Consider the following 27,234-nt stretch of genomic DNA (forward strand, 5'->3'; position numbering starts at 1 on the left):
TGCCTCCAGGTCATTAGCAAGAGAGTACACACTCACCATACCTTCTTAATTTTAAAGGAAGTTAGTGGATGGAGTCAAGAAGGGGATTGTGGAAGAGGCAGAGTTAGTGAGTGGATAGTTTGCGTCAGTTGTCATGATGAAAAAGTAAGGTTTGGTGCTATGGTGGCTGGGAGTTACGGGTGAGTGGTGAAAGTGACGGATGGACACCAGGATGGAGAAGGAGGAGCTGAATATGGAACTGTCTGTCCTAAAGCATGATACATTACTGGGGCAAGACCATCAGCCTGTCAGGATCCCCACAGTTATGGCTGCCATGCTAGCATATGCCTCGATTTAGATCTCCAACTTATCATTGCAGAGATGCTGTTGGAATGGAAGACAGAATGACATCTTTGTACATGTGATGGGTCAGGGATAATCCAAGGCTGTGCAGACCTTTCAGCCTAATAATGGAGACAGGAAAGGTCATGGAGAAAATTGTACACTTTGTGCTATAATATGTATAATTTTGGATTCACTTTACAATCTCAAAATACTGAAATTGCGAATGTACCGAAACCACAAAATCATGAAACCCCATAAAACTGAACATCACAATACTGAAACTTCAGAATATCGAACTTTCAGTATGTGATGCTCTGATTTAAAATACACCCCCCACCACACAAGCAAACACACGTACACCTTCCTCCCCACACTACAACAAACCAAAATAAACACACACACAAAAATACAAATCAAACACACCTAACTTACATATAGGTAGGAGGGCAAGCCCCCCTGCACACCCCTTGTGGGTGGCTGCTCCCCCCACACCCCCACTACTTATACAAACTCCAAGGTCGCACTAAAAAGAAAAAGACACTAAACTCACTTTTACACACTCTACATTCCCGTTGCACAAACACACATTACATATGTACAAATATCACCACTTTCAACACTTACACACTCAACACTCTTACCTACCTACCCTAACCTATACCTAAAACCTAAAACTTCCCAACACACTAGCACACACTCAAATCCCTACCCAAAACCCTTAACAAAAAACATTGCCTGAATATCCAGCTATAACTACACATCGGCAGCCATCCCAATATCCCAGAGCACACCACACCTTACAGACACAGTAAACCACGCGTCACATAGCACACCACCACAACCACGGATTCGACATTTCCAAATTTAGTCTTATGCAATTTCAAACAACTGTACTTTTGACACTTTGTCTCGACTGCAACAGTGAAGACACTCGAACATCTACATTTATGGTAAGTGTACACAACTGTACTTTTCAGTATTTTGGGATTGTGAAGTGAAACCATCATTTTATATATTTAAGTAGAATGTTTGAGTGTGCTGATATCGCTGCCTTTTCCTCATAGAATGCTTCCTGTGACCACATTTACAAAGGGGCAATATTAGGGCATGTAAAGACTAGCTGTGACAGTGGACAAGAGAGAAGGGCATTTTACTGCAAGGACAATGAATGAAGGCCAGTCATAGAGACCAACTTTATGATAGGGAGAGGTTCTGTCTACTCCCAGAATGACAGTAGTGCTTAACACTAGAGTGGATCATATATTTCAGTGATCATACTTTGAAAATAAAATGAAAGTGTAGAAGGAGATGTCACAGAAGAAGAACAAAATGGTAAGTACAGACCTTGAATGTAATACAGAAACAAAAGTGGTTCAAGTATGGCTGGGTAGTCAGGTGTGGAGCAACAAGCTATGATGCAGAAGGTGAGTGCGAGTATTGTTGATGTCAGAGTGCAGGGGACAGTGACCAGAGAGGTGGAGGTGAAGTAGCAACTTGCATAAAATGAGGGCATCAGGTAAGAGGTGCAGGAGGAGAAACAATACCACCTTATTCATGGGAGCAGGCAGAGTACAAACCAAGGTTAAGTGCTGTGGGGAATGAGACAGGGGAAGTAGGGAATGTTTTGTATATCAGTATGGTGCTTTCACTCCCAAAGATATCAGGAGAGTGAGATAAAAAATTGTAGAACAGAATAAAGGACTAGAATCAGAAGAAGAGGGTTATTCATACAGAAGATCTAAATCTGCCTGGGCCAGACAAGAAGATTCAATTCTCTCTCCAGAGAAAAGAACGTGTGGGAGTTGATTAAAATCTTAGACCATCAGCAAACTTGCAAGCTGCTGCCAGACTGTACCAGGAGAAACAGAACTTTAGATGTTGCCCCATCTTAAGTAGTGGGGTCCCGGATGTTCAGGTGATGCACCATCAGCCAGCAGTAATCATGTGGTATAGTTTAGGGTACTCGAAGCTAAGAATGCACCCACAAAGAGCATGGTATGGGATTTTAAGGGAGTGGAATTATACTGAGAGGGGGTGAGGATCAGTGATGAAGCTGAGAGTTTGAAAAATGTGAAGAATAAACAAGCTAATTAAATGGATCAGGATGGAGTAGTCAGAGCTGTGGACAAAGGCATTTGGAAGAGGCAGAATAACAAAGTCAGGGAGGCTACTCCAAAATATGGACTGCTGATAAGGGCAAAATAAAAAGTATACAGTTAGTGGGTGAGTAGGGTTGGAAGGTGGAGGAAGGACAGTACAAGGATGCTATCAGACGATGGGAGGGCTGCAAATATGCAAGTTGTAAGGGAGATGGCAGTAGGAACTGGAAGGGGAACAGGGGATTCTGTTAGGTATACACTGGAAAGAAGGATGGAAGAGACAACCTAGCTAGTATGAGCAACATTTTGAGAGAGAGAGAGAGAGAGAGAGAGATCTCGAAAGACTGGGACAAAAGCAGAGATATTGAATGATTGTTGTGCGTTTGTGAGTGAAAACAAGGGGAGGGTTCCTTGTTGAAAAGGTTAGAAAGGTTTGGTAGATCTGTGAGCACTCACCAGGTTGGAGAGGGAACGGGCTACTACTACTGAGGATGAAGCACAGGGAAAAGATGGCTGCCTCTTGAGATCCTCTGCAATTTGGGCAGTATGCTTTGATATATCCACTGATTTAGATCTGGAGAATTATGGGAAACTGCAGGCCTATTAGCCTAACAGCAGTGTCAGGGTAAGTCTTACAAATAATTTTAATAAAGGGCTGTTTGCAAGTGTGTGTGTGTGTGTGTGTGTGTGTGTGTGTGTGTGTGTGTGTGTGTGTGTGTGTGTGTGTGTGTGTGTGTGTGATGGTGGTGGTGGTGGGAGACCAACACTGATGAAAATTGATGCCTGACCAGTGGATCAATGAAGGGTCAGTCCTGCATCTAGTACTGTACACTTTGCTCATCTCAGATGGATCTTAGGAAACATAACATCAGGTGTAAGAGTGGAAGATTGGGGAAGGGTTTAAGGGCAATTTGGAAAGGCTGACCATTTGGGTAGAATGGCCATAGTTGACCCATACCCCTGCTACTTCTGATTCTGAAGCAGCAGCTGTGCTATGTGGTAGGTGGACTACATTGCCACACACCTCCTTTGTCCTTTGCACATATAGTTGCACAACTCTGTGGACTGTAGTCATTAGGCACCCCAGACTGTAGAGGATGACTGCTTAATGGATCTGTGAAAGTACTTATTTGTTGATTAGGTTTTGAATCTGTGGAATCAACTACAGGAACTGTTGGTGAAGAGGGAATCCAACAAGGCATTCATGGAAGCAAGAGGCAGATGTAGGAAGAGCGGGGGAGGGACAGGGATGAAGAAGGAAGTAGAATGTTAAATGTCTTCAAAGAGAAGACCAGGATAGCTTGTTTTCTTTCTTCTGTCAAGCGGACGAATGGTAATGTAATATTTGGAAATAACTCAGAATGTCACTATGACACAGTGCAGCATAAGAGGATTAGTTAGCAGTTACATGATTTTTATTGCTTTTATTATTATTTTTAATATGCATGTAATAATGCACAAGATTGGTTTCACAATGGGAGTTTTTTTGCATACCTCAGTGTTACATGCCAACTGTTTGCCCTTGGGGGTTCATCTCTGCATGGAATCCTTAGTGGTACGTATAAAATTTGTTTCCCCATAACAAGCATATTGAATTAGAAATAAAATAGGCAGTGGCTATGATCAGAAATTAGTAAGGTTTTTAGAGCCCTATGATTAAATCCCTTCCTTTTTATGTTGTTAAAAAGAAAAACAGACTTACTGCAATATAGGTAAGTGTTGTGGTATTGTGTGTAGGATCAGGCTGCATGAACACTGCTGCTACCATGGGTGCATGCTTTGAAGCAGCCTCTCTTATAATGGTCGATTATTGACTGGACTGACTTTAGGACAAAACACTTGTCAGTTACAGTCCAGAGAAAAATCAGTTTCTTTCTTTTGAGAATACAAGACACCCTGAAAGGATATCATATTATGTTTCAAAGCACAGTAACCAAGTGCATATATAGCATTTGTACTTTTACGCATATGCACACACCTGTTTCATCTAATTGTTGCTTTTCCATTTGACTCAACTCAAAGTTCAGAGACCTCTGACTCTCACTAAATCTAGTGAGTTGCCTTCCTGCCCAGCTTCTTGTAATATTTATTTTTTCAGACATTGGTACCCTCATGTTGTAGGGTAAATCCTATTATTTTTGGTTTATTATGTGCTTTGAGCGAAGTACTGTATCACACTGCGCTAATCATTTCTTAACACGTTTCATAACTGAAAAGTATAAAGCAACTCATAACTTATTTTTGTGGTTGTGGCTGTCTTAGTCAGATGGCGAAAATAACAGGAAATAAGTTGGAAACCAGAGGTTTGCTTGTTGTTGTTGATATATGTTACTTATCTTTTTTAAACCTGAATGTTTGAAATACTGTTTAATGTGCCTTTTGATATAGTGAGCCTGTGGTGTTGGAGTACATGTTATGTAGTGCTTGCTGTGGTTACTATAGAATTAGATGTGACCAATATTAAAATGACACTTGTTATGAATTGTTATTGCCTGCTTTGCAAGCAAGATATGTGCACAAAATGAACAAATGAGTGACATTATAACTCTCCAGTGTATATTAACTTGTGTTGTCCAAGTCTTGGAAAAGATGAATATGCTTGCAATGGTGATTCAAGCAACTATATTTCAAGAGCAACGTTTACTTAATTTATTAATTATATAGATTGCTATGCCTGTGAAGTTTATTTTCATTCTTTTGTTCATTACATTACAATCAACTCATCTATACTCAACTTTCTCTAACTCATAAGCTCATTTTCAAACCCTCCCTTTGTCCATCCCTTTCCTCTGCCTTTAAAATGCATCTTCCCAACAGAGCTCTCAGAACTAATAACCAAAACCTAATTGAGTTATACAAACCTACTCGTCCCCCAGGTAAAAACCTGCTATCCTATGGTCTAGCACGTCTCTGGAACTCTCTACCTCCAGCCATTCATACCACTTCCAACCACTATTCATTTAGACAATCTCTTCACTCTTATCTACTAACCCAATGGGAATGCTCTTGCTCCCATCCATCCTAATACTATACTGCCTTACCTCCTCTCCCATCCATCTTAATACTACACTGCCTTACCTCCTCTCCCATCCATCTTAATACTACACTGCCTTACCTCCTCTCCCATCCATCTTAATACTACACTGCCTTACCTCCTCTCCCATCCATCTTAATACTACACTGCCTTACCTCCTCTCCCATCCATCTTAATACTACACTGCCTTACCTCCTCTCCCATCCATCTTAATACTACACTGCCTTACCTCCTCTCCCGTCCATCTTAATACTACACTGCCTTACCTCCTCTCCCATCCATCTTAATACTACACTGCCTTACCTCCTCTCCCATCCATCTTAATACTACACTGCCTTACCTCCTCTCCCATCCATCTTAATACTACACTGCCTTACCTCCTCTCCCATCCATCTTAATACTACACTGCCTTACCTCCTCTCCCATCCATCTTAATACTACACTGCCTTACCACCTCTCCCATCCATCTTAATACTACACTGCCTTACCTCCTCTCCCATCCATCTTAATACTACACTGCCTTACCTCCTCTCCCATCCATCTTAATACTACACTGCCTTACCTCCTCTCCCATCCATCTTAATACTACACTGCCTTACCTCCCCTCCCATCCATCTTAATACTACACTGCCTTACCTCCTCTCCCATCCATCTTAATGCTACACTGCCTTACCTCCTCTCCCATCCATCTTAATACTGCACTGCCTCACCTCCTCTCCCATCCATCTTAATACTACACTGCCTTACCGCCTCTCCCATCCATCTTAATACTACACTGCCTTACCTCCTCTCCCATCCATCTTAATACTACACTGCCTTACCTCCTCTCCCATCCATCTTAATACTGCACTGCCTTACCTCCTCTCCCATCCATCTTAATACTACACTGCCTTACTGCCTCTCCCATCCATCTTAATACTGCACTGCCTTACCTCCTCTCCCATCCATCTTAATACTACACTGCCTTACCGCCTCTCCCATCCATCTTAATACTACACTGCCTTACCTCCTCTCCCATCCATCTTAATACTACACTGCCTTACCTCCTCTCCCATCCATCTTAATACTACACTGCCTTACCTCCTCTCCCATCCATCTTAATACTACACTGCCTTACCGCCTCTCCCATCCATCTTAATACTATACTGCCTTACCTCCTCTCCCATCCATCTTAATACTACACTGCCTTACCTCCTCTCCCATCCATCTTAATACTACACTGCCTTACCTCCTCTCCCATCCATCTTAATACTACACTGCCTTACTGCCTCTCCCATCCATCTTAATACTGCACTGCCTTACCTCCTCTCCCATCCATCTTAATACTACACTGCCTTACCTCCTCTCCCATCCATCTTAATACTACACTGCCTTACCTCCCCTCCCATCCATCTTAATACTACACTGCCTTACCTCCTCTCCCTCTTTTCCAACAACATGCTTGCTTCTGCCTCACAAGTAAGGACTTCTCAGTATTTTTTCAGAAATGTTTTCCAGTTTCTAGTCTATATCATCTGTAACTGTCTGTAACTGTCTTCTGAATGGTATTCTCTAACTGCATAATCTTGTAAGTAATGCAATGTATACTTCTGTATTCTCTGTATTGTTTCACCACCAGTTTGATGCTCAAACTGCATAACTTGTAAATATTGTCTCATGCTCATACTGCATAATTTGTTAACATTGTTTGATGCTCAAACTGCATAATTTTTTGAACATCGTAACACATATTGTAACCCTTCTTTCTGGAGCATTTCTCCCCAGGACTCCATTGAAAACGGGTTCATATTGGCCCAATGGACTATCCTGGTAAACCAACTACAAATAAATAAATAAATAAAATTGTAAAACTGAACAGTTCTGTAAAGCCTGAAAGGAAGGCAGCATTTTCAAATTTCTAAATGTATATGTTTTGCTATGCAAACCACCAGATGGAAAGTTTAGCTTATGTGGGTTTACATTATAAAGATAATGCAAGATGTTATTACATTGCTTTTCTCACAATACACACAAAATAACAAAAATACAGTCATTTATAGAGCTCTTTATTGCTGTTTTAGTTCAGGCCAGAAAGTTTCAGTTTGATGTTCTGCGTATTAGTATGCATGAATCAGTTACATTTTTTGTGCCTTTTCCATTGCAGTGTCAGATACTTTATAATGCTTTGATGGTATTTCTTTCTGTAACTCTAGTTTAAAACAAGTTTTTACTTTATGTTTTCTGTTGCTGTTAAAAACTTTTTAATAGATAAATAATATGTATCATTCCAAAGTGCACTTATGTAAAGTTAAAAAAATGCAGAATTTTTTTGAGCAATTTCATGCAACCTTTAGACTGTAGACATTTGCATGCCAGTAACAATGCAGAAACCTTTTTTAGAAATCATGTATGCTCTTAGACAAGCCCTTGAAAATGTTTTCTTTATCTTATTTTAAGTATACTGTTGCTTTGTGCCTGTCTCTACATTTGGACAGGGTTCAGGGAACAAATGTGAACACAGACTGAGAGTAGGCCAAAGTCGGCAGTGGTGGTCATTACACATCGACGAATGTCACCCATAAAATACTGCAAAACATGCTGCTGCACTGTATCTTTGACAGTATAATAATATTTTGTTAGCATGTGTATTTTGTTTTGGATTACTGATGTTACTAGTTGAAACTACAGCTGTTGCTCTCTCAGATGATAAGAATAAATATGTCATAGCCATGATTAAATAAATGGGAGTTGTCAGGTGTATTACATGTTCAACATTGTTTAAAAGCTGAAAAATCTGGGATTTATTTATATATTCTCTTGCCATCCAAATCCTAAACATCAACCGTTACCTTGTATCAATTCCAATGGCATCCCGATTCCTTTTAGTCACCAAGCTACCAGAACATTGTTTTAGTTCTCCTTCACTTCTAAAAATGTTTGGTTGCAGTTCTGATTTTCTGATATCATATTTTTGTTTTATTTTCAGAGTCGACCTTTGGAATAATCTGACAGTCAGGGATGAGTTTCTTGGTGAACTTAAAATTCCATTAAAGGTCCTCAGGCAGTCCAGCTGTTATGATGCATGGTAACAACATTTTTCTTTTATTGTGTGTGTGTGTGTGTGTGTGTGTGTGTGTGTGTGTGTGTGTGTGTGTGTGTGTGCGCGCGAGTGCACATGCGCTCGCTCACTTATGCTGTGTTCTGTTATTTATCCGAACTACAATCCACTTCATTGCAGGACCAAACAATGCTGGATAATCACACACGTAGGTTTGACTTATTGAAGCAGGTTTTGGTGTTTGTTTGCTTTTCAAATACCTGTACAATATACTACCTGGGCAGTAGTCCCTGTACTAGAAATGTGCTATGTCCTTCACATATCTTTCTGTTACAAAGCAATACATATGCATGTACTTACTTGGCTATTGTGAGGATCTTTAGAAGCCTAACCATACATTCACATGAAGTTTTTAGCTGTTATATTTTTATTTACAAATAACCCAGAAACAAGTAGAACATTTATTTATTTATTTATTTTAATTGTTTAATCCCATTGTAAGTGCCTCTTTTCTAGAGTGAACCAAAAGTATTGTTTTGGTTAAGTAACTTGCAGAGATTCACACTTAATGCTCTTAACTTTCTCTGATTTTGCCCTGCTCCTTATAAAATGTTTGATTTTCTGGTAAATTGTTGAGGATTACAGTCACTCAATAGTGTCGGACTTCATGTCATGTTCATGTCTAATGTCAGAGTTTCATATACTTATTGTTCAAAAAATGCATGCTAAAGCAAATCTTGTTCTATTAACTTTCATTTTTTAAAACTATCCCTAACTTTGGCCTTTATCCCTCCTAGTATTTGTATCTTTATCCAGAATTCTTGAGAAAAAAGTTGTGAGGTGAGTTCACACATATTAATATGAGGAAATCTCAAAATCATGGCTCCCTATTGAAATATCAACACTTATAAATGCAGATGCAGACACTAAAAAATAAAACAGAAAATCGAGGAGAAGAGTGAATCTCAAACATCACTCTTCTCCATTAAACTTTTTTTTTTTTTTTTGCATGGGGCAAGCCCCCTTGCTGCCCATGATGTGGAGAGCAAATCCTTCTCCAACCCCTGAACTTATATAAACCAACACCAAGACCACCATACCTTAGAGAAAAAGGAATATTCTGGAAAATGACCGTCTTGGATTTAGTATATGTAAGTCTCCTTTTTTTGGCCATTTGGTTTCCATGTCAAGGGACTTGCTCTAGCAGGTCCCAACAATTCAAATGGTTACCAGAAATCAGAGTTGTTTCAGCTAAAATAAAGCCATTTTATACTTTATTGACTTAACATTACAAAAATTTGTCTTTATACTAGCTGTTCTGATATACATTAGTCCTAAGTTTTTGTGCCCAGTTTGCAGAATACTAAAGCGCATTTTGCTAGCTTTCTATTAAGCAAGAATAAAAGAATAAAGCAATTCAGTACTGGGCAAAGAATGAGCTAAAAAGGTAAGCACTGTAAACTCTGAATATTTGTTAGCTGTATAGCCATCTTTCAGTTCACAAACGTCCTTGGATGGATTATGTTTGTCCATTAGGACCTTTGTCCATAGGTCAATTAATCAAAGTTAATTAATATGTAAAATGGTCAAATATGCTAATGTTCGAATACAAAATAATCAATCATTATTGAGTGAAGCTTCCACTGATACAAATTGCATTGAATAGTACTAATGAGGCACTACAGTTGAGAAAAGCTTGTACTTGATACTATGTTGAGTAACACCGTCTCTACATTAGTGAAATTGTAATAATCATTCCTATGTTTCTTATACAGATAAGAAATATCTCTCATGCAAATTGTTTTCATAATGGACCAATGTAGAATGTAAGGGAGGGTTACAGAGACTCTTTTTCCTAAACCCTAAGGGCTCCCTAGACTGTTTACGTTTGTCTTTAAAAAGAAGTTGAAAATTGAGTTTCCTGATGTACAATTTGAAATCAATAAGTGCTTTAGAAATATTGGGTTTCCTAGCTGGAACAAATTTAAACCCCTTCTCTAATAAGGAAAAATACTCCTCTGTTATAGTCCTGTTTGTATAATTAAAACGTTGACCCCATTCAAACTAAATAGTTTGCCACCAAAACTAGAAAGAATGCATTGTGGTTGCATCTTACAAAATTATTGGGTATCATCATAGAAGACCAGTTGAAGTTCAACCACTATGTATCTCACATGCTTAAAAATTATCATTGAAATCTAGATACATTATACAGAGTAAAAACATATCTCTCGTCATAGCCAGCAGATGTATATTCTCTACTGTCTTACTGCTGTCTCTGTTCTATACTGCTCCATTCTTCACTACACTTTGTCTCACAATTGTCCAAACGTGAGCAGTTTTATAATAAAATAGCCACATTTGCAGTAAACTTTAATGGAACACACCCCTGCCTAGCCTTCAGAAAATTAAATTGGTTAGAACTACCACATCACCTAGCTCTTTCTCAGCTAAATAAAATACACATACTTCTCTATAAACCAGAAATGTTCCCAGTCATTAACAACGTAATAAAACATTATTCCCCCCACAGAATTTTACACTGTACATAGAAATCACTAATCGCTGTAACCAAATCATCTAATACTGCAGGTGACTCCCTGTGTTCAAATAGTGTAGCTAAACTTTGGAACCACATCCCACTACCACTGGAATTCATTCAAAAAGCAAAGATTATCTTCCCTATCAAGGATTAATATTAGAGTGTAGACAAAGAGAAAGGACTAGGAGATCCTGAGTGAAAGACCAGCACTGGTAGAATTTTTTGTAGAACGTAGAACAGAAGATGTTGTTAAAAAGGGATAATTAGTACGGCGTTAAAAAGGGATAATTAGTAGGGCATATACAATGCAGGAATCAATCAGAGAGATTAGAAAGGATTGGGAAGAGAGAATGGATAAGCAATTCCAAAAAAATAATGGGAGGTTTATATGTTGCAGGTGTGATGGGAACGAAAGAGATTATTGGGAACATATATTTGGGGAAATATAATGAGTTGGCAGACTTTAAAAATTCCCTGTGAACTACTCTGTCAGAAATACTGTGTGAGAAAATTTGTGTAACTAAGGAAGTTATAATTTTGAGCTGTGATACAGAATTGCAATTGTCTAGCCATAGTCAGGCCTTGCTGAGTTTAATTCTGGTGGTTGCCAAAAAGCAGTTACTAGAAAATGGAAATCAAAGTCTAAACAACTATAATAGAAGTATTGAATATAGTAACAGAGATAAAAGAACTGGAAGTGGGATCTTAAGAAAATGATAGGAGCAAATTACATAGAAAAATCTGAATTGTAGGAACAATACATGCAGAGTAATGTTTTGAAGGAGGAATGAAATTTAAGGGAAGGCAGGAATTGAATGAGCTATGTAATGTCTGTTTGACAATGACTATGCAGATTATATGTGTTGCATGACGTCTGCAACTGAAATGTGTCCATATCGTTTGTTCTCATTTATGTAAATGTATAATTGCTTGTGTCGTAAGTGGTAAGTCAGTAAAGATGGTTCTTGTTTAAAAGAGAAAAAAAAATCCAAACTCATTTAAAACAGTATAACTTCACCTCTGCTCCTGTACCTCTCCAAGACAAATCCCACTGTTATCTCCAGCTTACCATATATTCTCCCCTTTTCTCTTCTTTCAGAATCCTATTCCCCACAGGCAGTCTTCACTAATACCGCAACAGTTTTACTAGTAACTCACAGCTATATTCATTAGATTGTGACACTTCTCATCCCCACCTCAATACTTCTAATACAAACCTAATTGTAGCCTTATGTATATAATTATCATTAAACCTGTCCCCACCTCCAACTGTTTCTAAACTTGGATTTACCTTATTGTGAGCTGCTTTACCATTTACTACTTGTCTTGGTGGTTGCTGCTTTTGGACGTACATTTTTACTTGGTGGTTTGTAACAGCGTTTCTTGTGTTTCTTGTGTCTTGGAGTTTGTTATTATGGAGGCTTGTCCAGGCAGTTCCACCTCGGAAGGCAGTTTGACCGGTGCAATTTCTGTCACCGGGGATTTATCCCAGCTCACGGGTCAATTGACACAGTTAGTACAACTTCTTACCCCTATTGGGCATGGACTAAAAACTATTATTTCCGAACAAAAGGAGGTTTTAAAAGCAGTTTCGGCGAGAATTGGAACACCTGGCGCAATTCCCCCTGTAGCTTCTAGCGGTTATGGTATGGTCCGGAAACCAGTGGAACAGACTATCAATGCTACCAACTCCAATGGAAGTGCAGAACTTTTGAATACACCGTCTGTTTTTCGCGAGGACAGTGGGGAAGCCTCCATTCCATGTCACCAGCCTATTATACCTCCTAAAGCTGCTTTGGACCCTTTACCGTTTTCAGAATGGGTTAATTCAAAACCCGACTTTGTTTTCTCGGGGAATGCTAGGACTAATTCGATTGAAAGTATTTCCTTTGATGACAATTTACGTTTTCTTGAGGACACTTTGCACAGGTACAAAAATCTTGTATTAGACAATATGTATTTGTCTGAATGTATTAATAGATGCATTGTACCGAAAGGGTTAAGGGTGCGCAAGTACCCAAATCATGTTATTTGTGGAAGTGAATTTCACAGTGACTTAGTAAAAGCTTTTGATAGGTGTGGGCTTGACATAGTTCGGGCTATCATAAAAAGAAACGAAAACGAAATTCAAGGTTTAACTGAAGAGATTTTTAAATGTAATGAAAGAATTACCAGTGATTTATTGTTTGCAGTGGAAAGTCAGAACAGTAAATATCAGGAAGTTAAGCGCATTGATAAACACTGTGATATGGTCATTAAAAGGAAATATAATAAACTTAACCGGGATTTCAGGGAATATAGGGAAAGGAGACAATATCCTAAACCACCCCAAAGTAAAAACATGTATTTAAAAAATTCTTGGTTAAGGGAGGAGACTGTGTTTAGGGATCAACCCACCTCCCCTATTTTAGTTGAAGAGGAGGGTATGGAATCTATAGATACAGAGAATCAAATACATGATGAAGGCAATTTTTTACCCAGGAGATCGGAACGTATTCGGAACCAGCAGGGGGGACCGCCATATCCATTCTACCCCATATTTGCACAAGGAAAGGAGAAACGCACGCAGGGGTGGAAAAGGAACAAGAACTTGGATTGGCAATAAATGATGGTATTTCTACTACTAGCATTGGTTTGTACAAGTGTTGTAGTAGGAAAGGGTATCACATTTACAACTATAGTGACATTTCTATTACTAGTAGTTGTTTTGACCTATTTACAAAGGGGTTTAAATTTGTTCCTTCTAGAGGTAGTCATTTGGTTAATACCATTTTGGATTTGAAAATGTTTACCCGCCAACTGAATTTGGAACATCTATTTGGTCACACACCAGTGACTCCAAGTTTATTTCTTAAAAAATCTAGCACATTCCATCCCCCATTACATCCTCAACTTAGCAATTTGGAAGCCAGGGTGGAGAAACTTATTCGTCAGGAGTTATCCCAAGCTGATTTTGAGTACAATTTAAGTGAACAAGAAAATAAACTACTGTATGATTTAGCACAGAATCACCTTGTGAGGGTCATGCAACCAGACAAGGGTGGGGGTACTGTGTTTATGAATCAAATTATGTATGAAAGTAAAATGAATGACATTTTATTTGATTCCAATAGATATACCCTGACATCCATTAATGAGATTTTATTATCATATCAAAAAATTGATCTGGCCATTAAGGACATGCTTGACCAGGAAATGATTGAATTTGATATTTATTCCTTCCTGGAAACTCCCTCTCCTAAGGTGCCTACCATATTTGGAATTCCCAAAGTACATAAATGTGTTCAGGACCCACCTTTAAGACCTATTGTGGCAGCGCAAGGTTCAAAGACCCATTCCATTTCAAAATTTTTGGATTGGAAACTTAAACAGGTTTGGGGGAAACAAACACATCTTCTCAAGGATTCGTGGGAACTTTTAAGTAAGATTACCCCAGAATTATACAGGCCAAACCTTACCTTTCTGACCATAGATGTTGTAGATTTATTTACGGTTATTCCTACTGAAATAGGTTTGGAGTGGATTGAGGAGGCCCTGTGGGAATGTCCAACAATTTCAAACAATGATGTGCACATGATTACAGGTCTTTTAGAGTTAGTGTTGAAGAACAATTTCGTGTTTTATGGTGGTGAATACTTCCAGCAGACCAGTGGGGTATCTATGGGGGCAAATTGTGCACCTACCTACGCTGATATAGTTATGGCTGTTTGGGAGAATAAATTTATCCATCATTGTGAGTTTGTTGAAAATTGGATTCACTACTCAAGATTCCTGGATGACATTTGCATTTTTTGGACTGGCCCTATTGAAACTATTGAGCTATTTCTTTTATATATAAATTCTACCACCTCTTTTTTAAAATTTACACATCAGGTGTCTGAAGAGCTAGTTAACTATTTGGATGTTACGATAAAGAAAAATCCATTTGGGTTTAATTCTAAGGTATATAGAAAGCCCACTTTTTCAAATAGCTACTTGCACTTCTTTAGCTCTCATCCGGGGTTTCAAAAGAGAGGGATTATCAAAGGGCAGTTTGTCAGGGTATCAAGAATGACATCTCAGGATTCAGAATTTGAGTTTGAATGTGATGTACTATCCTCGATGTTTTTAGAAAGAGGTTATCCCTTGTATCTTATTGACTCAGTGAAGGAAGAGGTTATTCAAGGAAGGTCAACCAGATTTAAGCCCATTTTGGGTCAAGGTTCTCTGGATTCAGGGACCAAACAGAAGAAAAATACATTGACCTTTGAAAATGACCATGTACTTTTTGTGACTGACTATAGTGCAAATGTTGGTAGGCTTATTAAAATTATTGAGGATGAGTTTAAATCCTTTCAGGACATTACTGATTTAGGTAGTATTAAAGACAGAAAGGTTAAAACAGTTTATAGGAAAGGATTCAATATTAAAAGAATTTTGGAGCAGGAAGTCCAACCCCAAAATGTGAGAGACCAAAAGAAAGGGACTTATAAATGTGGGCGATGCTCACAATGCAAGTACATTTTAAATCAAGAAAAGATTTATTTGGAGAGTAGAAATAGGAAGATTTTTTCCAAAAAATTTTACAATTGCCTTTCCTTTGGAGTTGTATACCTGGCAGTGTGTCAGTCCTGCCAATCATTTTATGTTGGAAAGACTGAAAGACCTCTTCGTAGACGTGTGTATGAGCATTATTATGATATACAGAAGTGCAACAGTAACAATGCACTTTATAAGCACACTACAACATGTGAGGGTGGAACATTTCTGTTTTTTGTCTTGGACTCAGTACCTAAAAGTGCTAGGGGTGGACCCTGGCAAGTAACATTGTGCCATCAAGAAACATATTGGCAGATTCTTTAAGAATCCAATCGCTTCCCAGGATTGAATGACTCTATATCTATTGTACCTTATTTGAAACTAAAGGCACAAAAAATGTAGGTATTTTACTAAGGTTACTTGTATGAATACAGTTTACAAGTGTTTCTAGAGAGAAAAAATTAAAGGTCACTTTAATGTGGTAATTGAATGAGAAATATTTCTTTATATATGTATATTTCCTATATGTATATATATTATTGGTTTAAATTTTAAGAACATTTAATTTATATGTATAAACACCTGGAAGCATTTTTAATAACATTATATATTTTTAGGTTTAATATGTTAACAAACATTTTTGAAAGAATAGTTTTTACAAATGTGTTTACTTTAATGCTTTTATTAAATTCTGTGTTTTAAGGTTTTAGGTAGCTTGGTGCTTTAAATGTGTGCAATTTGATTCAATCAAGTTAATTGGGTTAATTGATTTTATTATTCACTTAGGGCATTTAGTATTTAAGACTGTTCATTGCTGTGATTGATGGTATTCTGATGAAGTCATAATTTGACGAAAAGTGTGGATCAGTGTGTGGCGTTTAAAAATAAACTGTTTCTAAACTTGGATTTACCTTATTGTGAGCTGCTTTACCATTTACTACTTGTCTTGGTGGTTGCTGCTTTTGGACGTACATTTTTACTTGGTGGTTTGTAACAGCGTTTCTTGTGTCTTGGAGATTGTGACACTTCTCATCCCCACCTCAATATTTCTAATACAAACCTAATTGTAGCCTTATGTATATAATTATCATTAAACCTGTCCCCACCTCAATACTTCTATTACAAATCTAATTGTAGCCTTATGTATATAATTATCATTAAACCTGTCCCCACCTCAATACTTCTATTACAAACCTAATTGTAGCCTTATGTAAATAATTATCATTAAACCTATCCCCACCTGAATACTTCTAATACAAACCTAATTGTAGCCTTATGTAAATAATTATCATTAAACCTATCCCCACCTGAATACTTCTAATACAAACCTAATTGTAGCCTTATGTATATAATTATCATTAAACCTGTCCCCACCTCAATACTTCTAATACAAACCTAATTGTAGCCTTATGTATATAATTATCATTAAACCTGTCCCCACCTCAATACTTCTAATACAAACCTAATTGTAGCCTTATGTATATAATTATCATTAAACCTGTCCCGACCTCAATACTTCTAATACAAACCTAATTATAGCCTTGTATATATAATTATCATTAAACCTGTCCCCACCTCAATACTTCTAATACAAACCTAATTGTAGCCTTATGTATATAATTATCATTAAACCTGTCCCCACCTCAATACTTCTAATACAAACCTAATTGTAGCCTTATGTATATAATTATCATTAAACCTGTCCCGACCTCAATACTTGTAATACAAACCTAATTGTAGCCTTGTGTATATAATTATCATTAAACCTGTCCCCACCTCAATACTTCTAATACAAACTTAATTGTAGCCTTATATACATAATTATCATTAAACCTGTCTCCACCTCAATACTTCTAATACAAACCTAATTGTAGCCTTATGTATATAATTACCAGTAAACCTGTCCCCACCTCATTACTTCTAATACAAACCTAATTATAGACTTATATACATAATTATCATTAAACCTGTCTCCACCTCAATACTTCTAATACAAACCTAAGTGTAGCCTTATGTATATAATTATCATTAAACCTGTCCCCACCTCAATACTTCTAATACAAACCTAATTGTAGCCTTATGTATATAATTATCATTAAACCTGCCGCCACCTCAATACTTCTAATACAAACCTAATTGTAGCCTTATATACAGAATTATCATTAAACCTGTCCCCACCTCAATACTTCTAATACAAACCTAATTGTAGCCTTATGTATATAATTATCATTAAACCTGTCCCGACCTCAATACTTCTAATACAAACCTAATTGTAGCCTTATATGCATAATTATCATTAAGCCTGTCCCCACCTCAATACTTCTAATATAAACCTAATTGTAGCCTTATATATATTTAATTATCATTAAACCTGTCCCCACCTCAATACTTCTAATACAAACCTAATTGTAGCCTTATATACAGAATTATCATTAAACCTGTCCCCACCTTAATACTTCTAATACAAACCTAATTGTAGCCTTATATGCATAATTATCATTAAACCTGTCCCCACCTCAATGCTTCTAATACAAACCTAATTGTAGCCTTATATATATAATTATAATTAAACCTGTCCCCACCTCAATACTTCTAATACAAACTTAATTATAGACTTATATACATAATTATCATTAAACCTGTCCCCACCTCAATACTTCTTATACAAACCTAATTGTAGCCTTATGTATATAATTGTCATTAAACCTGTCCCCACCTCAATACTTCTATTACAAACCTAATTGTAGCCTTATATATATAATTATCATTAAACCTGTCCCCACCTCAATACTTGTAATACAAACCTAATTGTAGCCTTATGTATATAATTATCATTAAACCTGTCCCCACCTCAATACTTCTAATACAAACCTAATTGTAGCCTTATATACATAATTATCATTAAACCTGTCTCCACCTCAATACTTCTAATATAAACCTAATTATAGCCTTATATATATAATTATCATTAAACCTGTCCCCACCTCAATACTTCTAATACAAACTTAATTATAGACGTGTATACATAATTATCATTAAACCTGTCCCCACCTCAGTACTTCTAATACAAACCTAATTGTAGCCTTATGTATATAATTATCATTAAACCTGTCCCCACCTCAATACTTCTAATACAAACCTAATTGTAGCCTTATGTATATAATTATCATTAAGCCTGTCCCCACCTCAGTACTTCTAATACAAACCTAATTGTAGCCTTATGTATATAATTATCATTAAACCTGTCCCCACCTCAGTACTTTTAATACAAACCTAATTGTAGCCTTATATATATATTTATCATTAAACCTGTCTCCACCTCAATACTTCTAATATAAACCTAATTATAGCCTTATATATATAATTATCATTAAACCTGTCCCCACCTCAATACTTCTAATACAAACTTAATTATAGACGTGTATACATAATTATCATTAAACCTGTCCCCACCTCAGTACTTCTAATACAAACCTAATTGTAGCCTTATGTATATAATTATCATTAAACCTGCCGCCACCTCAATACTTCTAATACAAACCTAATTATAGACTTATATACATAATTATCATTAAACCTGTCCCCACCTCAATACTTCTAACACAAACCTAATTGTAGCCTTATATACAGAATTATCATTAAACCTGTCCCCACCTTAATACTTCTAATACAAACCTAATTATAGACTTATATACATAATTATCATTAAACCTGTCCCCACCTCAATACTTGTAATACAAACCTAATTGTAGCCTTATGTATATAATTATAATTAAACCTGTCCCCACCTCAATACTTCTAATACAAACTTAATTATAGACTTATATACATAATTATCATTAAACCTGTCCCCACCTCAATACTTCTAACACAAACCTAATTGTAGCCTTATGTATATAATTGTCATTAAACCTGTCCCCACCTCAATACTTCTATTACAAACCTAATTGTAGCCTTATATACATAATTATCATTAAACCTGTCTCCACCTCAATACTTCTAATACAAACCTAATTGTAGCCTTATGTATATAATTATCATTAAACCTATCCCCACCTCAATACTTCTAATACAAACCTAATTGTATCCTTATGTATATAATTATCATTAAACCTGTCCCCACCTCAATACTTGTAATACAAACCTAATTGTAGCCTTATGTATATAATTATCATTAAACCTGTCCCCACCTCAATACTTCTAATACAAACCTAATTGTAGCCTTATATACATAATTATCATTAAACCTGTCCCCACCTCAATACTTGTAATACAAACCTAATTGTAGCCTTATGTATATAATTATCATTAAACCTGTCCCCACCTCAATACTTCTAATACAAACCTAATTGTAGCCTTATATACATAATTATCATTAAACCTGTCTCCACCTCAATACTTCTAATATAAACCTAATTGTAGCCTTATGTATATAATTATCATTAAACCTGTCCCCACCTCAATACTTCTAATACAAACCTAATTGTAGCCTTATATACATAATTATCATTAAACCTGTCCCCACCTCAATACTTCTAATACAAACCTAATTGTAGCCTTATGTATATAATTATCATTAAACCTGTCTCCACCTCAATACTTCTAATACAAACCTAATTGTAGCCTTATATACATAATTATCATTAAACCTGTCTCCACCTCAATACTTCTAATATAAACCTAATTGTAGCCTTATATACATAATTATCATTAAACCTATCCCCACCTCAATACTTCTAATACAAACCTAATTGTATCCTTATGTATATAATTATCATTAAACCTGTCCCCACCTCAATACTTCTAATACAAACATAATTGTAGCCTTATGTATATAATTATCATTAAACCTGTCCCCACCTCAATACTTCTAATACAAACCTAATTGTAGCCTTATGTATATAATTATCATTAAACCTGTCCCCACCTCAATACTTCTAATACAAACCTAATTGTAGCCTTATGTATATAATTATCATTAAACCTGTCCCCACCTCAATACTTCTAATACAAACCTAATTGTAGCCTTATGTATATAATTATCATTAAACCTGTCCCCACCTCAATACTTCTAATACAAACCTAATTGTAGCCTTATATACATAATTATCATTAAACCTGTCTCCACCTCAATACTTCTAATACAAACCTAATTGTAGCCTTATGTATATAATTATCATTAAACCTGTCCCCACCTCAATACTTCTAATACAAACCTAATTGTAGCCTTATGTATATAATTATCATTAAACCTGTCCCCACCTCAATACTTCTAACACAAACCTAATTGTAGCCTTATATACAGAATTATCATTAAACCTGTCCCCACCTTAATACTTCTAATACAAACCTAATTGTAGCCTTATGTATATAATTATCATTAAACCTGTCCCCACCTCAATACTTCTAATACAAACCTAATTATAGACTTATATACATAATTATCATTAAACCTGTCCCCACCTCAATACTTCTAATACAAACCTAATTGTAGCCTTATGTATATAATTATCATTAAACCTGTCCCCACCTCAATACTTCTAATACAAACCTAATTATAGACTTATATACATAATTATCATTAAACCTGTCCCCACCTCAATACTTCTAATACAAACCTAATTATAGCCTTATGTATATAATTATCATTAAACCTGTCCCCACCTCAATACTTCTAATACAAACTTAATTGTAGCCTTATATATATAATTATCATTAAACCTGTCCCCACCTCAATACTTCTAATACAAACTTAATTATAGACTTATATACATAATTATCATTAAACCTGTCCCCACCTCAGTACTTCTAATACAAACCTAATTGTAGCCTTATGTATATAATTATCATTAAACCTGTCCCCACCTCAATACTTCTAATACAAACTTAATTGTAGCCTTATGTATATAATTATCATTAAACCTGTCCCCACCTCAATACTTCTAATACAAACTTAATTATAGCCTTATATATATAATTATCATTAAACCTGTCCCCACCTCAATACTTCTAATACAAACTTAATTATAGCCTTATATATAATTATCATTAAACCTGTCCCCACCTCAATACTTCTAATACAAACTTAATTATAGCCTTATATATATAATTATCATTAAACCTGTCCCCACCTCAGTACTTCTAATACAAACCTAATTGTAGCCTTATGTATATAATTATCATTAAGCCTGTCCCCACCTCAATACTTCTAATACAAACCTAATTGTAGCCTTATGTATATAATTATCATTAAACCTGTCCCCACCTCAATACTTCTAATACAAACCTAATTATAGACTTATATACATAATTATCATTAAACCTGTCCCCACCTCAGTACTTCTAATACAAACCTAATTGTAGCCTTATGTATATAATTATCATTAAACCTGTCCCCACCTCAATACTTCTAATACAAACCTAATTGTAGCCTTATGTATATAATTATCATTAAACCTGTCCCCACCTCAATACTTCTAATACAAACCTAATTGTAGCCTTATGTAAATAATTATCATTAAACCTATCCCCACCTCAATACTTCTAATACAAACCTAATTGTATCCTTATGTATATAATTATCATTAAACCTGTCCCCACCTCAATACTTCTAATACAAACCTAATTGTAGCCTTATGTATATAATTATCATTAAACCTGTCCCCACCTCAATACTTCTAATACAAACCTAATTGTAGCCTTATGTATATAATTATCATTAAACCTGTCCCGACCTCAATACTTCTAATACAAACCTAATTATAGCCTTGTATATATAATTATCATTAAACCTGTCCCCACCTCAATACTTCTAATACAAACCTAATTGTAGCCTTATGTATATAATTATCATTAAACCTGTCCCCACCTCAATACTTCTAATACAAACTTAATTGTAGCCTTATATACATAATTATCATTAAACCTGTCTCCACCTCAATACTTCTAATACAAACCTAATTGTAGCCTTATGTATATAATTACCAGTAAACCTGTCCCCACCTCATTACTTCTAATACAAACCTAATTATAGACTTATATACATAATTATCATTAAACCTGTCTCCACCTCAATACTTCTAATACAAACCTAAGTGTAGCCTTATGTATATAATTATCATTAAACCTGTCCCCACCTCAATACTTCTAATACAAACCTAATTATAGACTTATATACATAATTATCATTAAACCTGTCTCCACCTCAATACTTCTAATACAAACCTAAGTGTAGCCTTATGTATATAATTATCATTAAACCTGTCCCCACCTCAATACTTCTAATACAAACCTAATTTTAGCCTATCATTAAACCTGTCCCCACCTCAATACTTCTAATACAAACCTAATTATAGCCTTATGTATATAATTATCATTAAACCTGTCCCCACCTCAATACTTGTAATACAAACCTAATGCCTTATGTATATAATTATCATTAAACCTGTCCCCACCGCAATACTTCTAATACAAACCTAATTATAGACTTATATACATAATTATCATTAAACCTGTCCCCACCTCAATACTTCTAATACAAACCTAATTGTAGCCTTATGTATATAATTGTCATTAAATCTGTCGCCACCTCAATACTTCTAATACAAACCTAATTGTAGCCTTATGTATATAATTATCATTAAACCTGCCGCCACCTCAATACTTCTAATACAAACCTAATTGTAGCCTTATATACAGAATTATCATTAAACCTGTCCCCACCTCAATACTTCTAATACAAACCTAATTGTAGCCTTATGTATATAATTATCATTAAACCTGTCCCGACCGCAATACTTCTAATACAAACCTAATTGTAGCCTTATATGCATAATTATCATTAAGCCTGTCCCCACCTCAATACTTCTAATACAAACCTAATTGTAGCCTTATGTATATAATTATCATTAAACCTGTCCCCACCTCAATACTTCTAATACAAACCTAATTGTAGCCTTATATATATACTTATCATTAAACCTGTCCCCACCTCAATACTTCTAATATAAACCTAATTATAGCCTTATATATATAATTATCATTAAACCTGTCCCCACCACAATACTTCTAATACAAACCTAATTGTAGCCTTATATATATAATTATCATTAAACCTGTCCCCACCTCAATACTTCTAATACAAACCTAATTGTAGCCTTATGTATATAATTATCATTAAACCTGTCCCCACCTCAATACTTCTAATACAAACCTAATTGTAGCCTTATGTATATAATTATCATTAAACCTGTCCCCACCTCAATACTTCTAATACAAACCTAATTGTAGCCTTATATATATAATTATCATTAAACCTGTCCCCACCTCAATACTTCTAATACAAACCTAATTGTAGCCTTATGTATATAATTATCATTAAACCTGTCCCCACCTCAATACTTCTAATACAAACCTAATTATAGCCTTATGTATATAATTATCATTAAACCTGTCCCCACCTCAATACTTCTAATACAAACCTAATTGTAGCCTTATGTATATAATTGTCATTAAATCTGTCCCCACCTCAATACTTCTAATACAAACCTAATTGTAGCCTTATGTATATAATTATCATTAAACCTGTCCCCACCTCAATACTTCTAATACAAACCTAATTGTAGCCTTATGTATATAATTGTCATTAAACCTGTCCCCACCTCAATACTTCTAATACAAACCTAATTGTAGCCTTATATATATAATTATCATTAAACCTGTCCCCACCTCAATACTTCTAATACAAACCTAATTATAGCCTAATGTATATAATTATCATTAAATCTGTCGCCACCTCAATACTTCTAATACAAACCTAATTGTAGCCTTATGTATATAATTATCATTAAACCTGTCCCCACCTCAATACTTCTAATACAAACCTAATTATAGACTTATATACATAATTATCATTAAACCTGTCTCCACCTCAATACTTCTAATACAAACCTAATTGTAGCCTTATGTATATAATTATCATTAAACCTGTCCCCACCTCAATACTTCTAATACAAACCTAATTATAGACTTATATACATAATTATCATTAAACCTGTCCCCACCTCAATACTTCTAATACAAACCTAATTGTAGCCTTATGTATATAATTATCATTAAACCTGTCCCCACCTCAATACTTCTAATACAAACCTAATTATAGACTTATATACATAATTATCATTAAACCTGTCTCCACCTCAATACTTCTAATACAAACCTAATTGTAGCCTTATGTATATAATTATCATTAAACCTGTCCCCACCTCAATACTTCTAATACAAACCTAATTGTAGCCTTATATACAGAATTATCATTAAACCTGTCCCCACCTTAATACTTCTAATACAAACCTAATTGTAGCCTTATGTATATAATTGTCATTAAACCTGTCTCCACCTCAATACTTCTAATACAAACCTAATTGTAGCCTTATATACATAATTATCATTAAACCTGTCCCCACCTCAATACTTCTAATACAAACCTAATTGTAGCCTTATGTATATAATTATCATTAAACCTGTCCCCACCTCAATACTTCTAATACAAACCTAATTGTAGCCTTATGTATATAATTATCATTAAACCTGTCCCCACCTCAATACTTCTAATACAAACCTAATTGTAGCCTTATGTATATAATTATCATTAAACCTGTCCCCACCTCAATACTTCTAATACAAACCTAATTGTAGCCTTATGTATATAATTATCATTAAACCTGTCCCCACCTCAATACTTCTAATACAAACCTAATTGTAGCCTTATGTATATAATTATCATTAAACCTGTCCCCACCTCAATACTTCTAATACAAACCTAATTGTAGCCTTATATACATAATTATCATTAAACCTGTCCCCACCTCAATACTTCTAATACAAACCTAATTGTAGCCTTATGTATATAATTATCATTAAACCTGTCCCCACCTCAATACTTCTAACACAAACCTAATTGTAGCCTTATATACAGAATTATCATTAAACCTGTCCCCACCTTAATACTTCTAATACAAACCTAATTGTAGCCTTATGTATATAATTATCATTAAACCTATTCCCACCTCAATACTTCTAATACAAACCTAATTGTAGCCTTATATACATAATTATCATTAAACCTGTCCCCACCTCAATACTTCTAATACAAACCTAATTGTAGCCTTATGTATATAATTATCATTAAACCTGTCCCCACCTCAATACTTCTAATACAAACCTAATTATAGACTTATATACATAATTATCATTAAACCTGTCCCCACCTCAATACTTCTAATACAAACCTAATTGTAGCCTTATATATATTTAATTATCATTAAACCTGTCCCCACCTCAATACTTCTAATACAAACCTAATTGTAGCCTTATATACAGAATTATCATTAAACCTGTCCCCACCTTAATACTTCTAATACAAACCTAATTGTAGCCTTATATACAGAATTATCATTAAACCTGTCCCCACCTCAATACTTCTAATACAAACCTAATTGTAGCCTTATGTATATAATTATCATTAAACCTGTCCCCACCTCAATACTTCTAATACAAACCTAATTGTAGCCTTATGTATATAATTATCATTAAACCTGTCCCCACCTCAATACTTCTAATACAAACCTAATTATAGCCTTATATACATAATTATCATTAAACCTGTCCCCACCTCAATACTTCTAATACAAACCTAATTGTAGCCTTATGTATATAATTATCATTAAACCTGTCCCCACCTCAATACTTCTAATACAAACCTAATTGTAGCCTTATGTATATAATTATCATTAAACCTGTCCCCACCTCAATACTTCTAATACAAACCTAATTGTAGCCTTATATACATAATTATCATTAAACCTGTCCCCACCTCAATACTTCTAATACAAACCTAATTGTAGCCTTATGTATATAATTATCATTAAACCTGTCCCCACCTCAATACTTCTAATACAAACCTAATTATAGCCTTATATACAGAATTATCATTAAACCTGTCCCCACCTCAATACTTCTAATACAAACCTAATTGTAGCCTTATGTATATAATTATCATTAAACCTGTCCCCACCTCAATACTTCTAATACAAACCTAATTGTAGCCTTATATACAGAATTATCATTAAACCTGTCCCCACCTCAATACTTCTAATACAAACCTAATTATAGACTTATATACATAATTATCATTAAACCTGTCCCCACCTCAATACTTCTAATACAAACCTAATTGTAGCCTTATGTATATAATTATCATTAAACCTGTCCCCACCTCAATACTTCTAATACAAATAATTGTAGCCTTATGTATATAATTATCATTAAACCTGTCCCCACCTCAGTACTTCTAATACAAACCTAATTATAGACTTATATACATAATTATCATTAAACCTGTCCCCACCTCAGTACTTCTAATACAAACCTAATTGTAGCCTTATGTATATAATTATCATTAAACCTGTCCCCACCTCAATACTTCTAATACAAACCTAATTGTAGCCTTATGTATATAATTATCATTAAACCTGTCCCCACCTCAATACTTCTAATGCAAACCTAATTGTAGCCTTATATACATAATTATCATTAAACCTGTCTCCACCTCAATACTTCTAATATAAACCTAATTGTAGCCTTATATATATAATTATCATTAAACCTGTCCCCACCTCAA

At 35.3% G+C, this 27,234-nt stretch overlaps 1 protein-coding gene across 2 annotated transcripts in view; it reads left to right on the plus strand.

Annotated features, from left to right (window-relative positions):
* Positions 1 to 27,234, plus strand: part of RASA3 (RAS p21 protein activator 3) — a 1,807,402-nt gene that overhangs the window by 1,395,905 nt on the left and 384,263 nt on the right. For both annotated transcript variants that reach the window (XM_044071113.1, XM_044071114.1), the window contains one exon: positions 8,423 to 8,521. In XM_044071113.1, the coding sequence (XP_043927048.1) occupies positions 8,423 to 8,521 (99 nt within the window). The remainder of the gene's footprint in view (positions 1 to 8,422; positions 8,522 to 27,234) is intronic.

The sequence above is a fragment of the Protopterus annectens genome, chromosome 5.part0 (assembly GCF_019279795.1).
Source record: "Protopterus annectens isolate FY-2018-M chromosome 5.part0, PAN1.0, whole genome shotgun sequence".
NCBI classification, from domain to species: Eukaryota; Metazoa; Chordata; order Ceratodontiformes; family Protopteridae; genus Protopterus; species Protopterus annectens.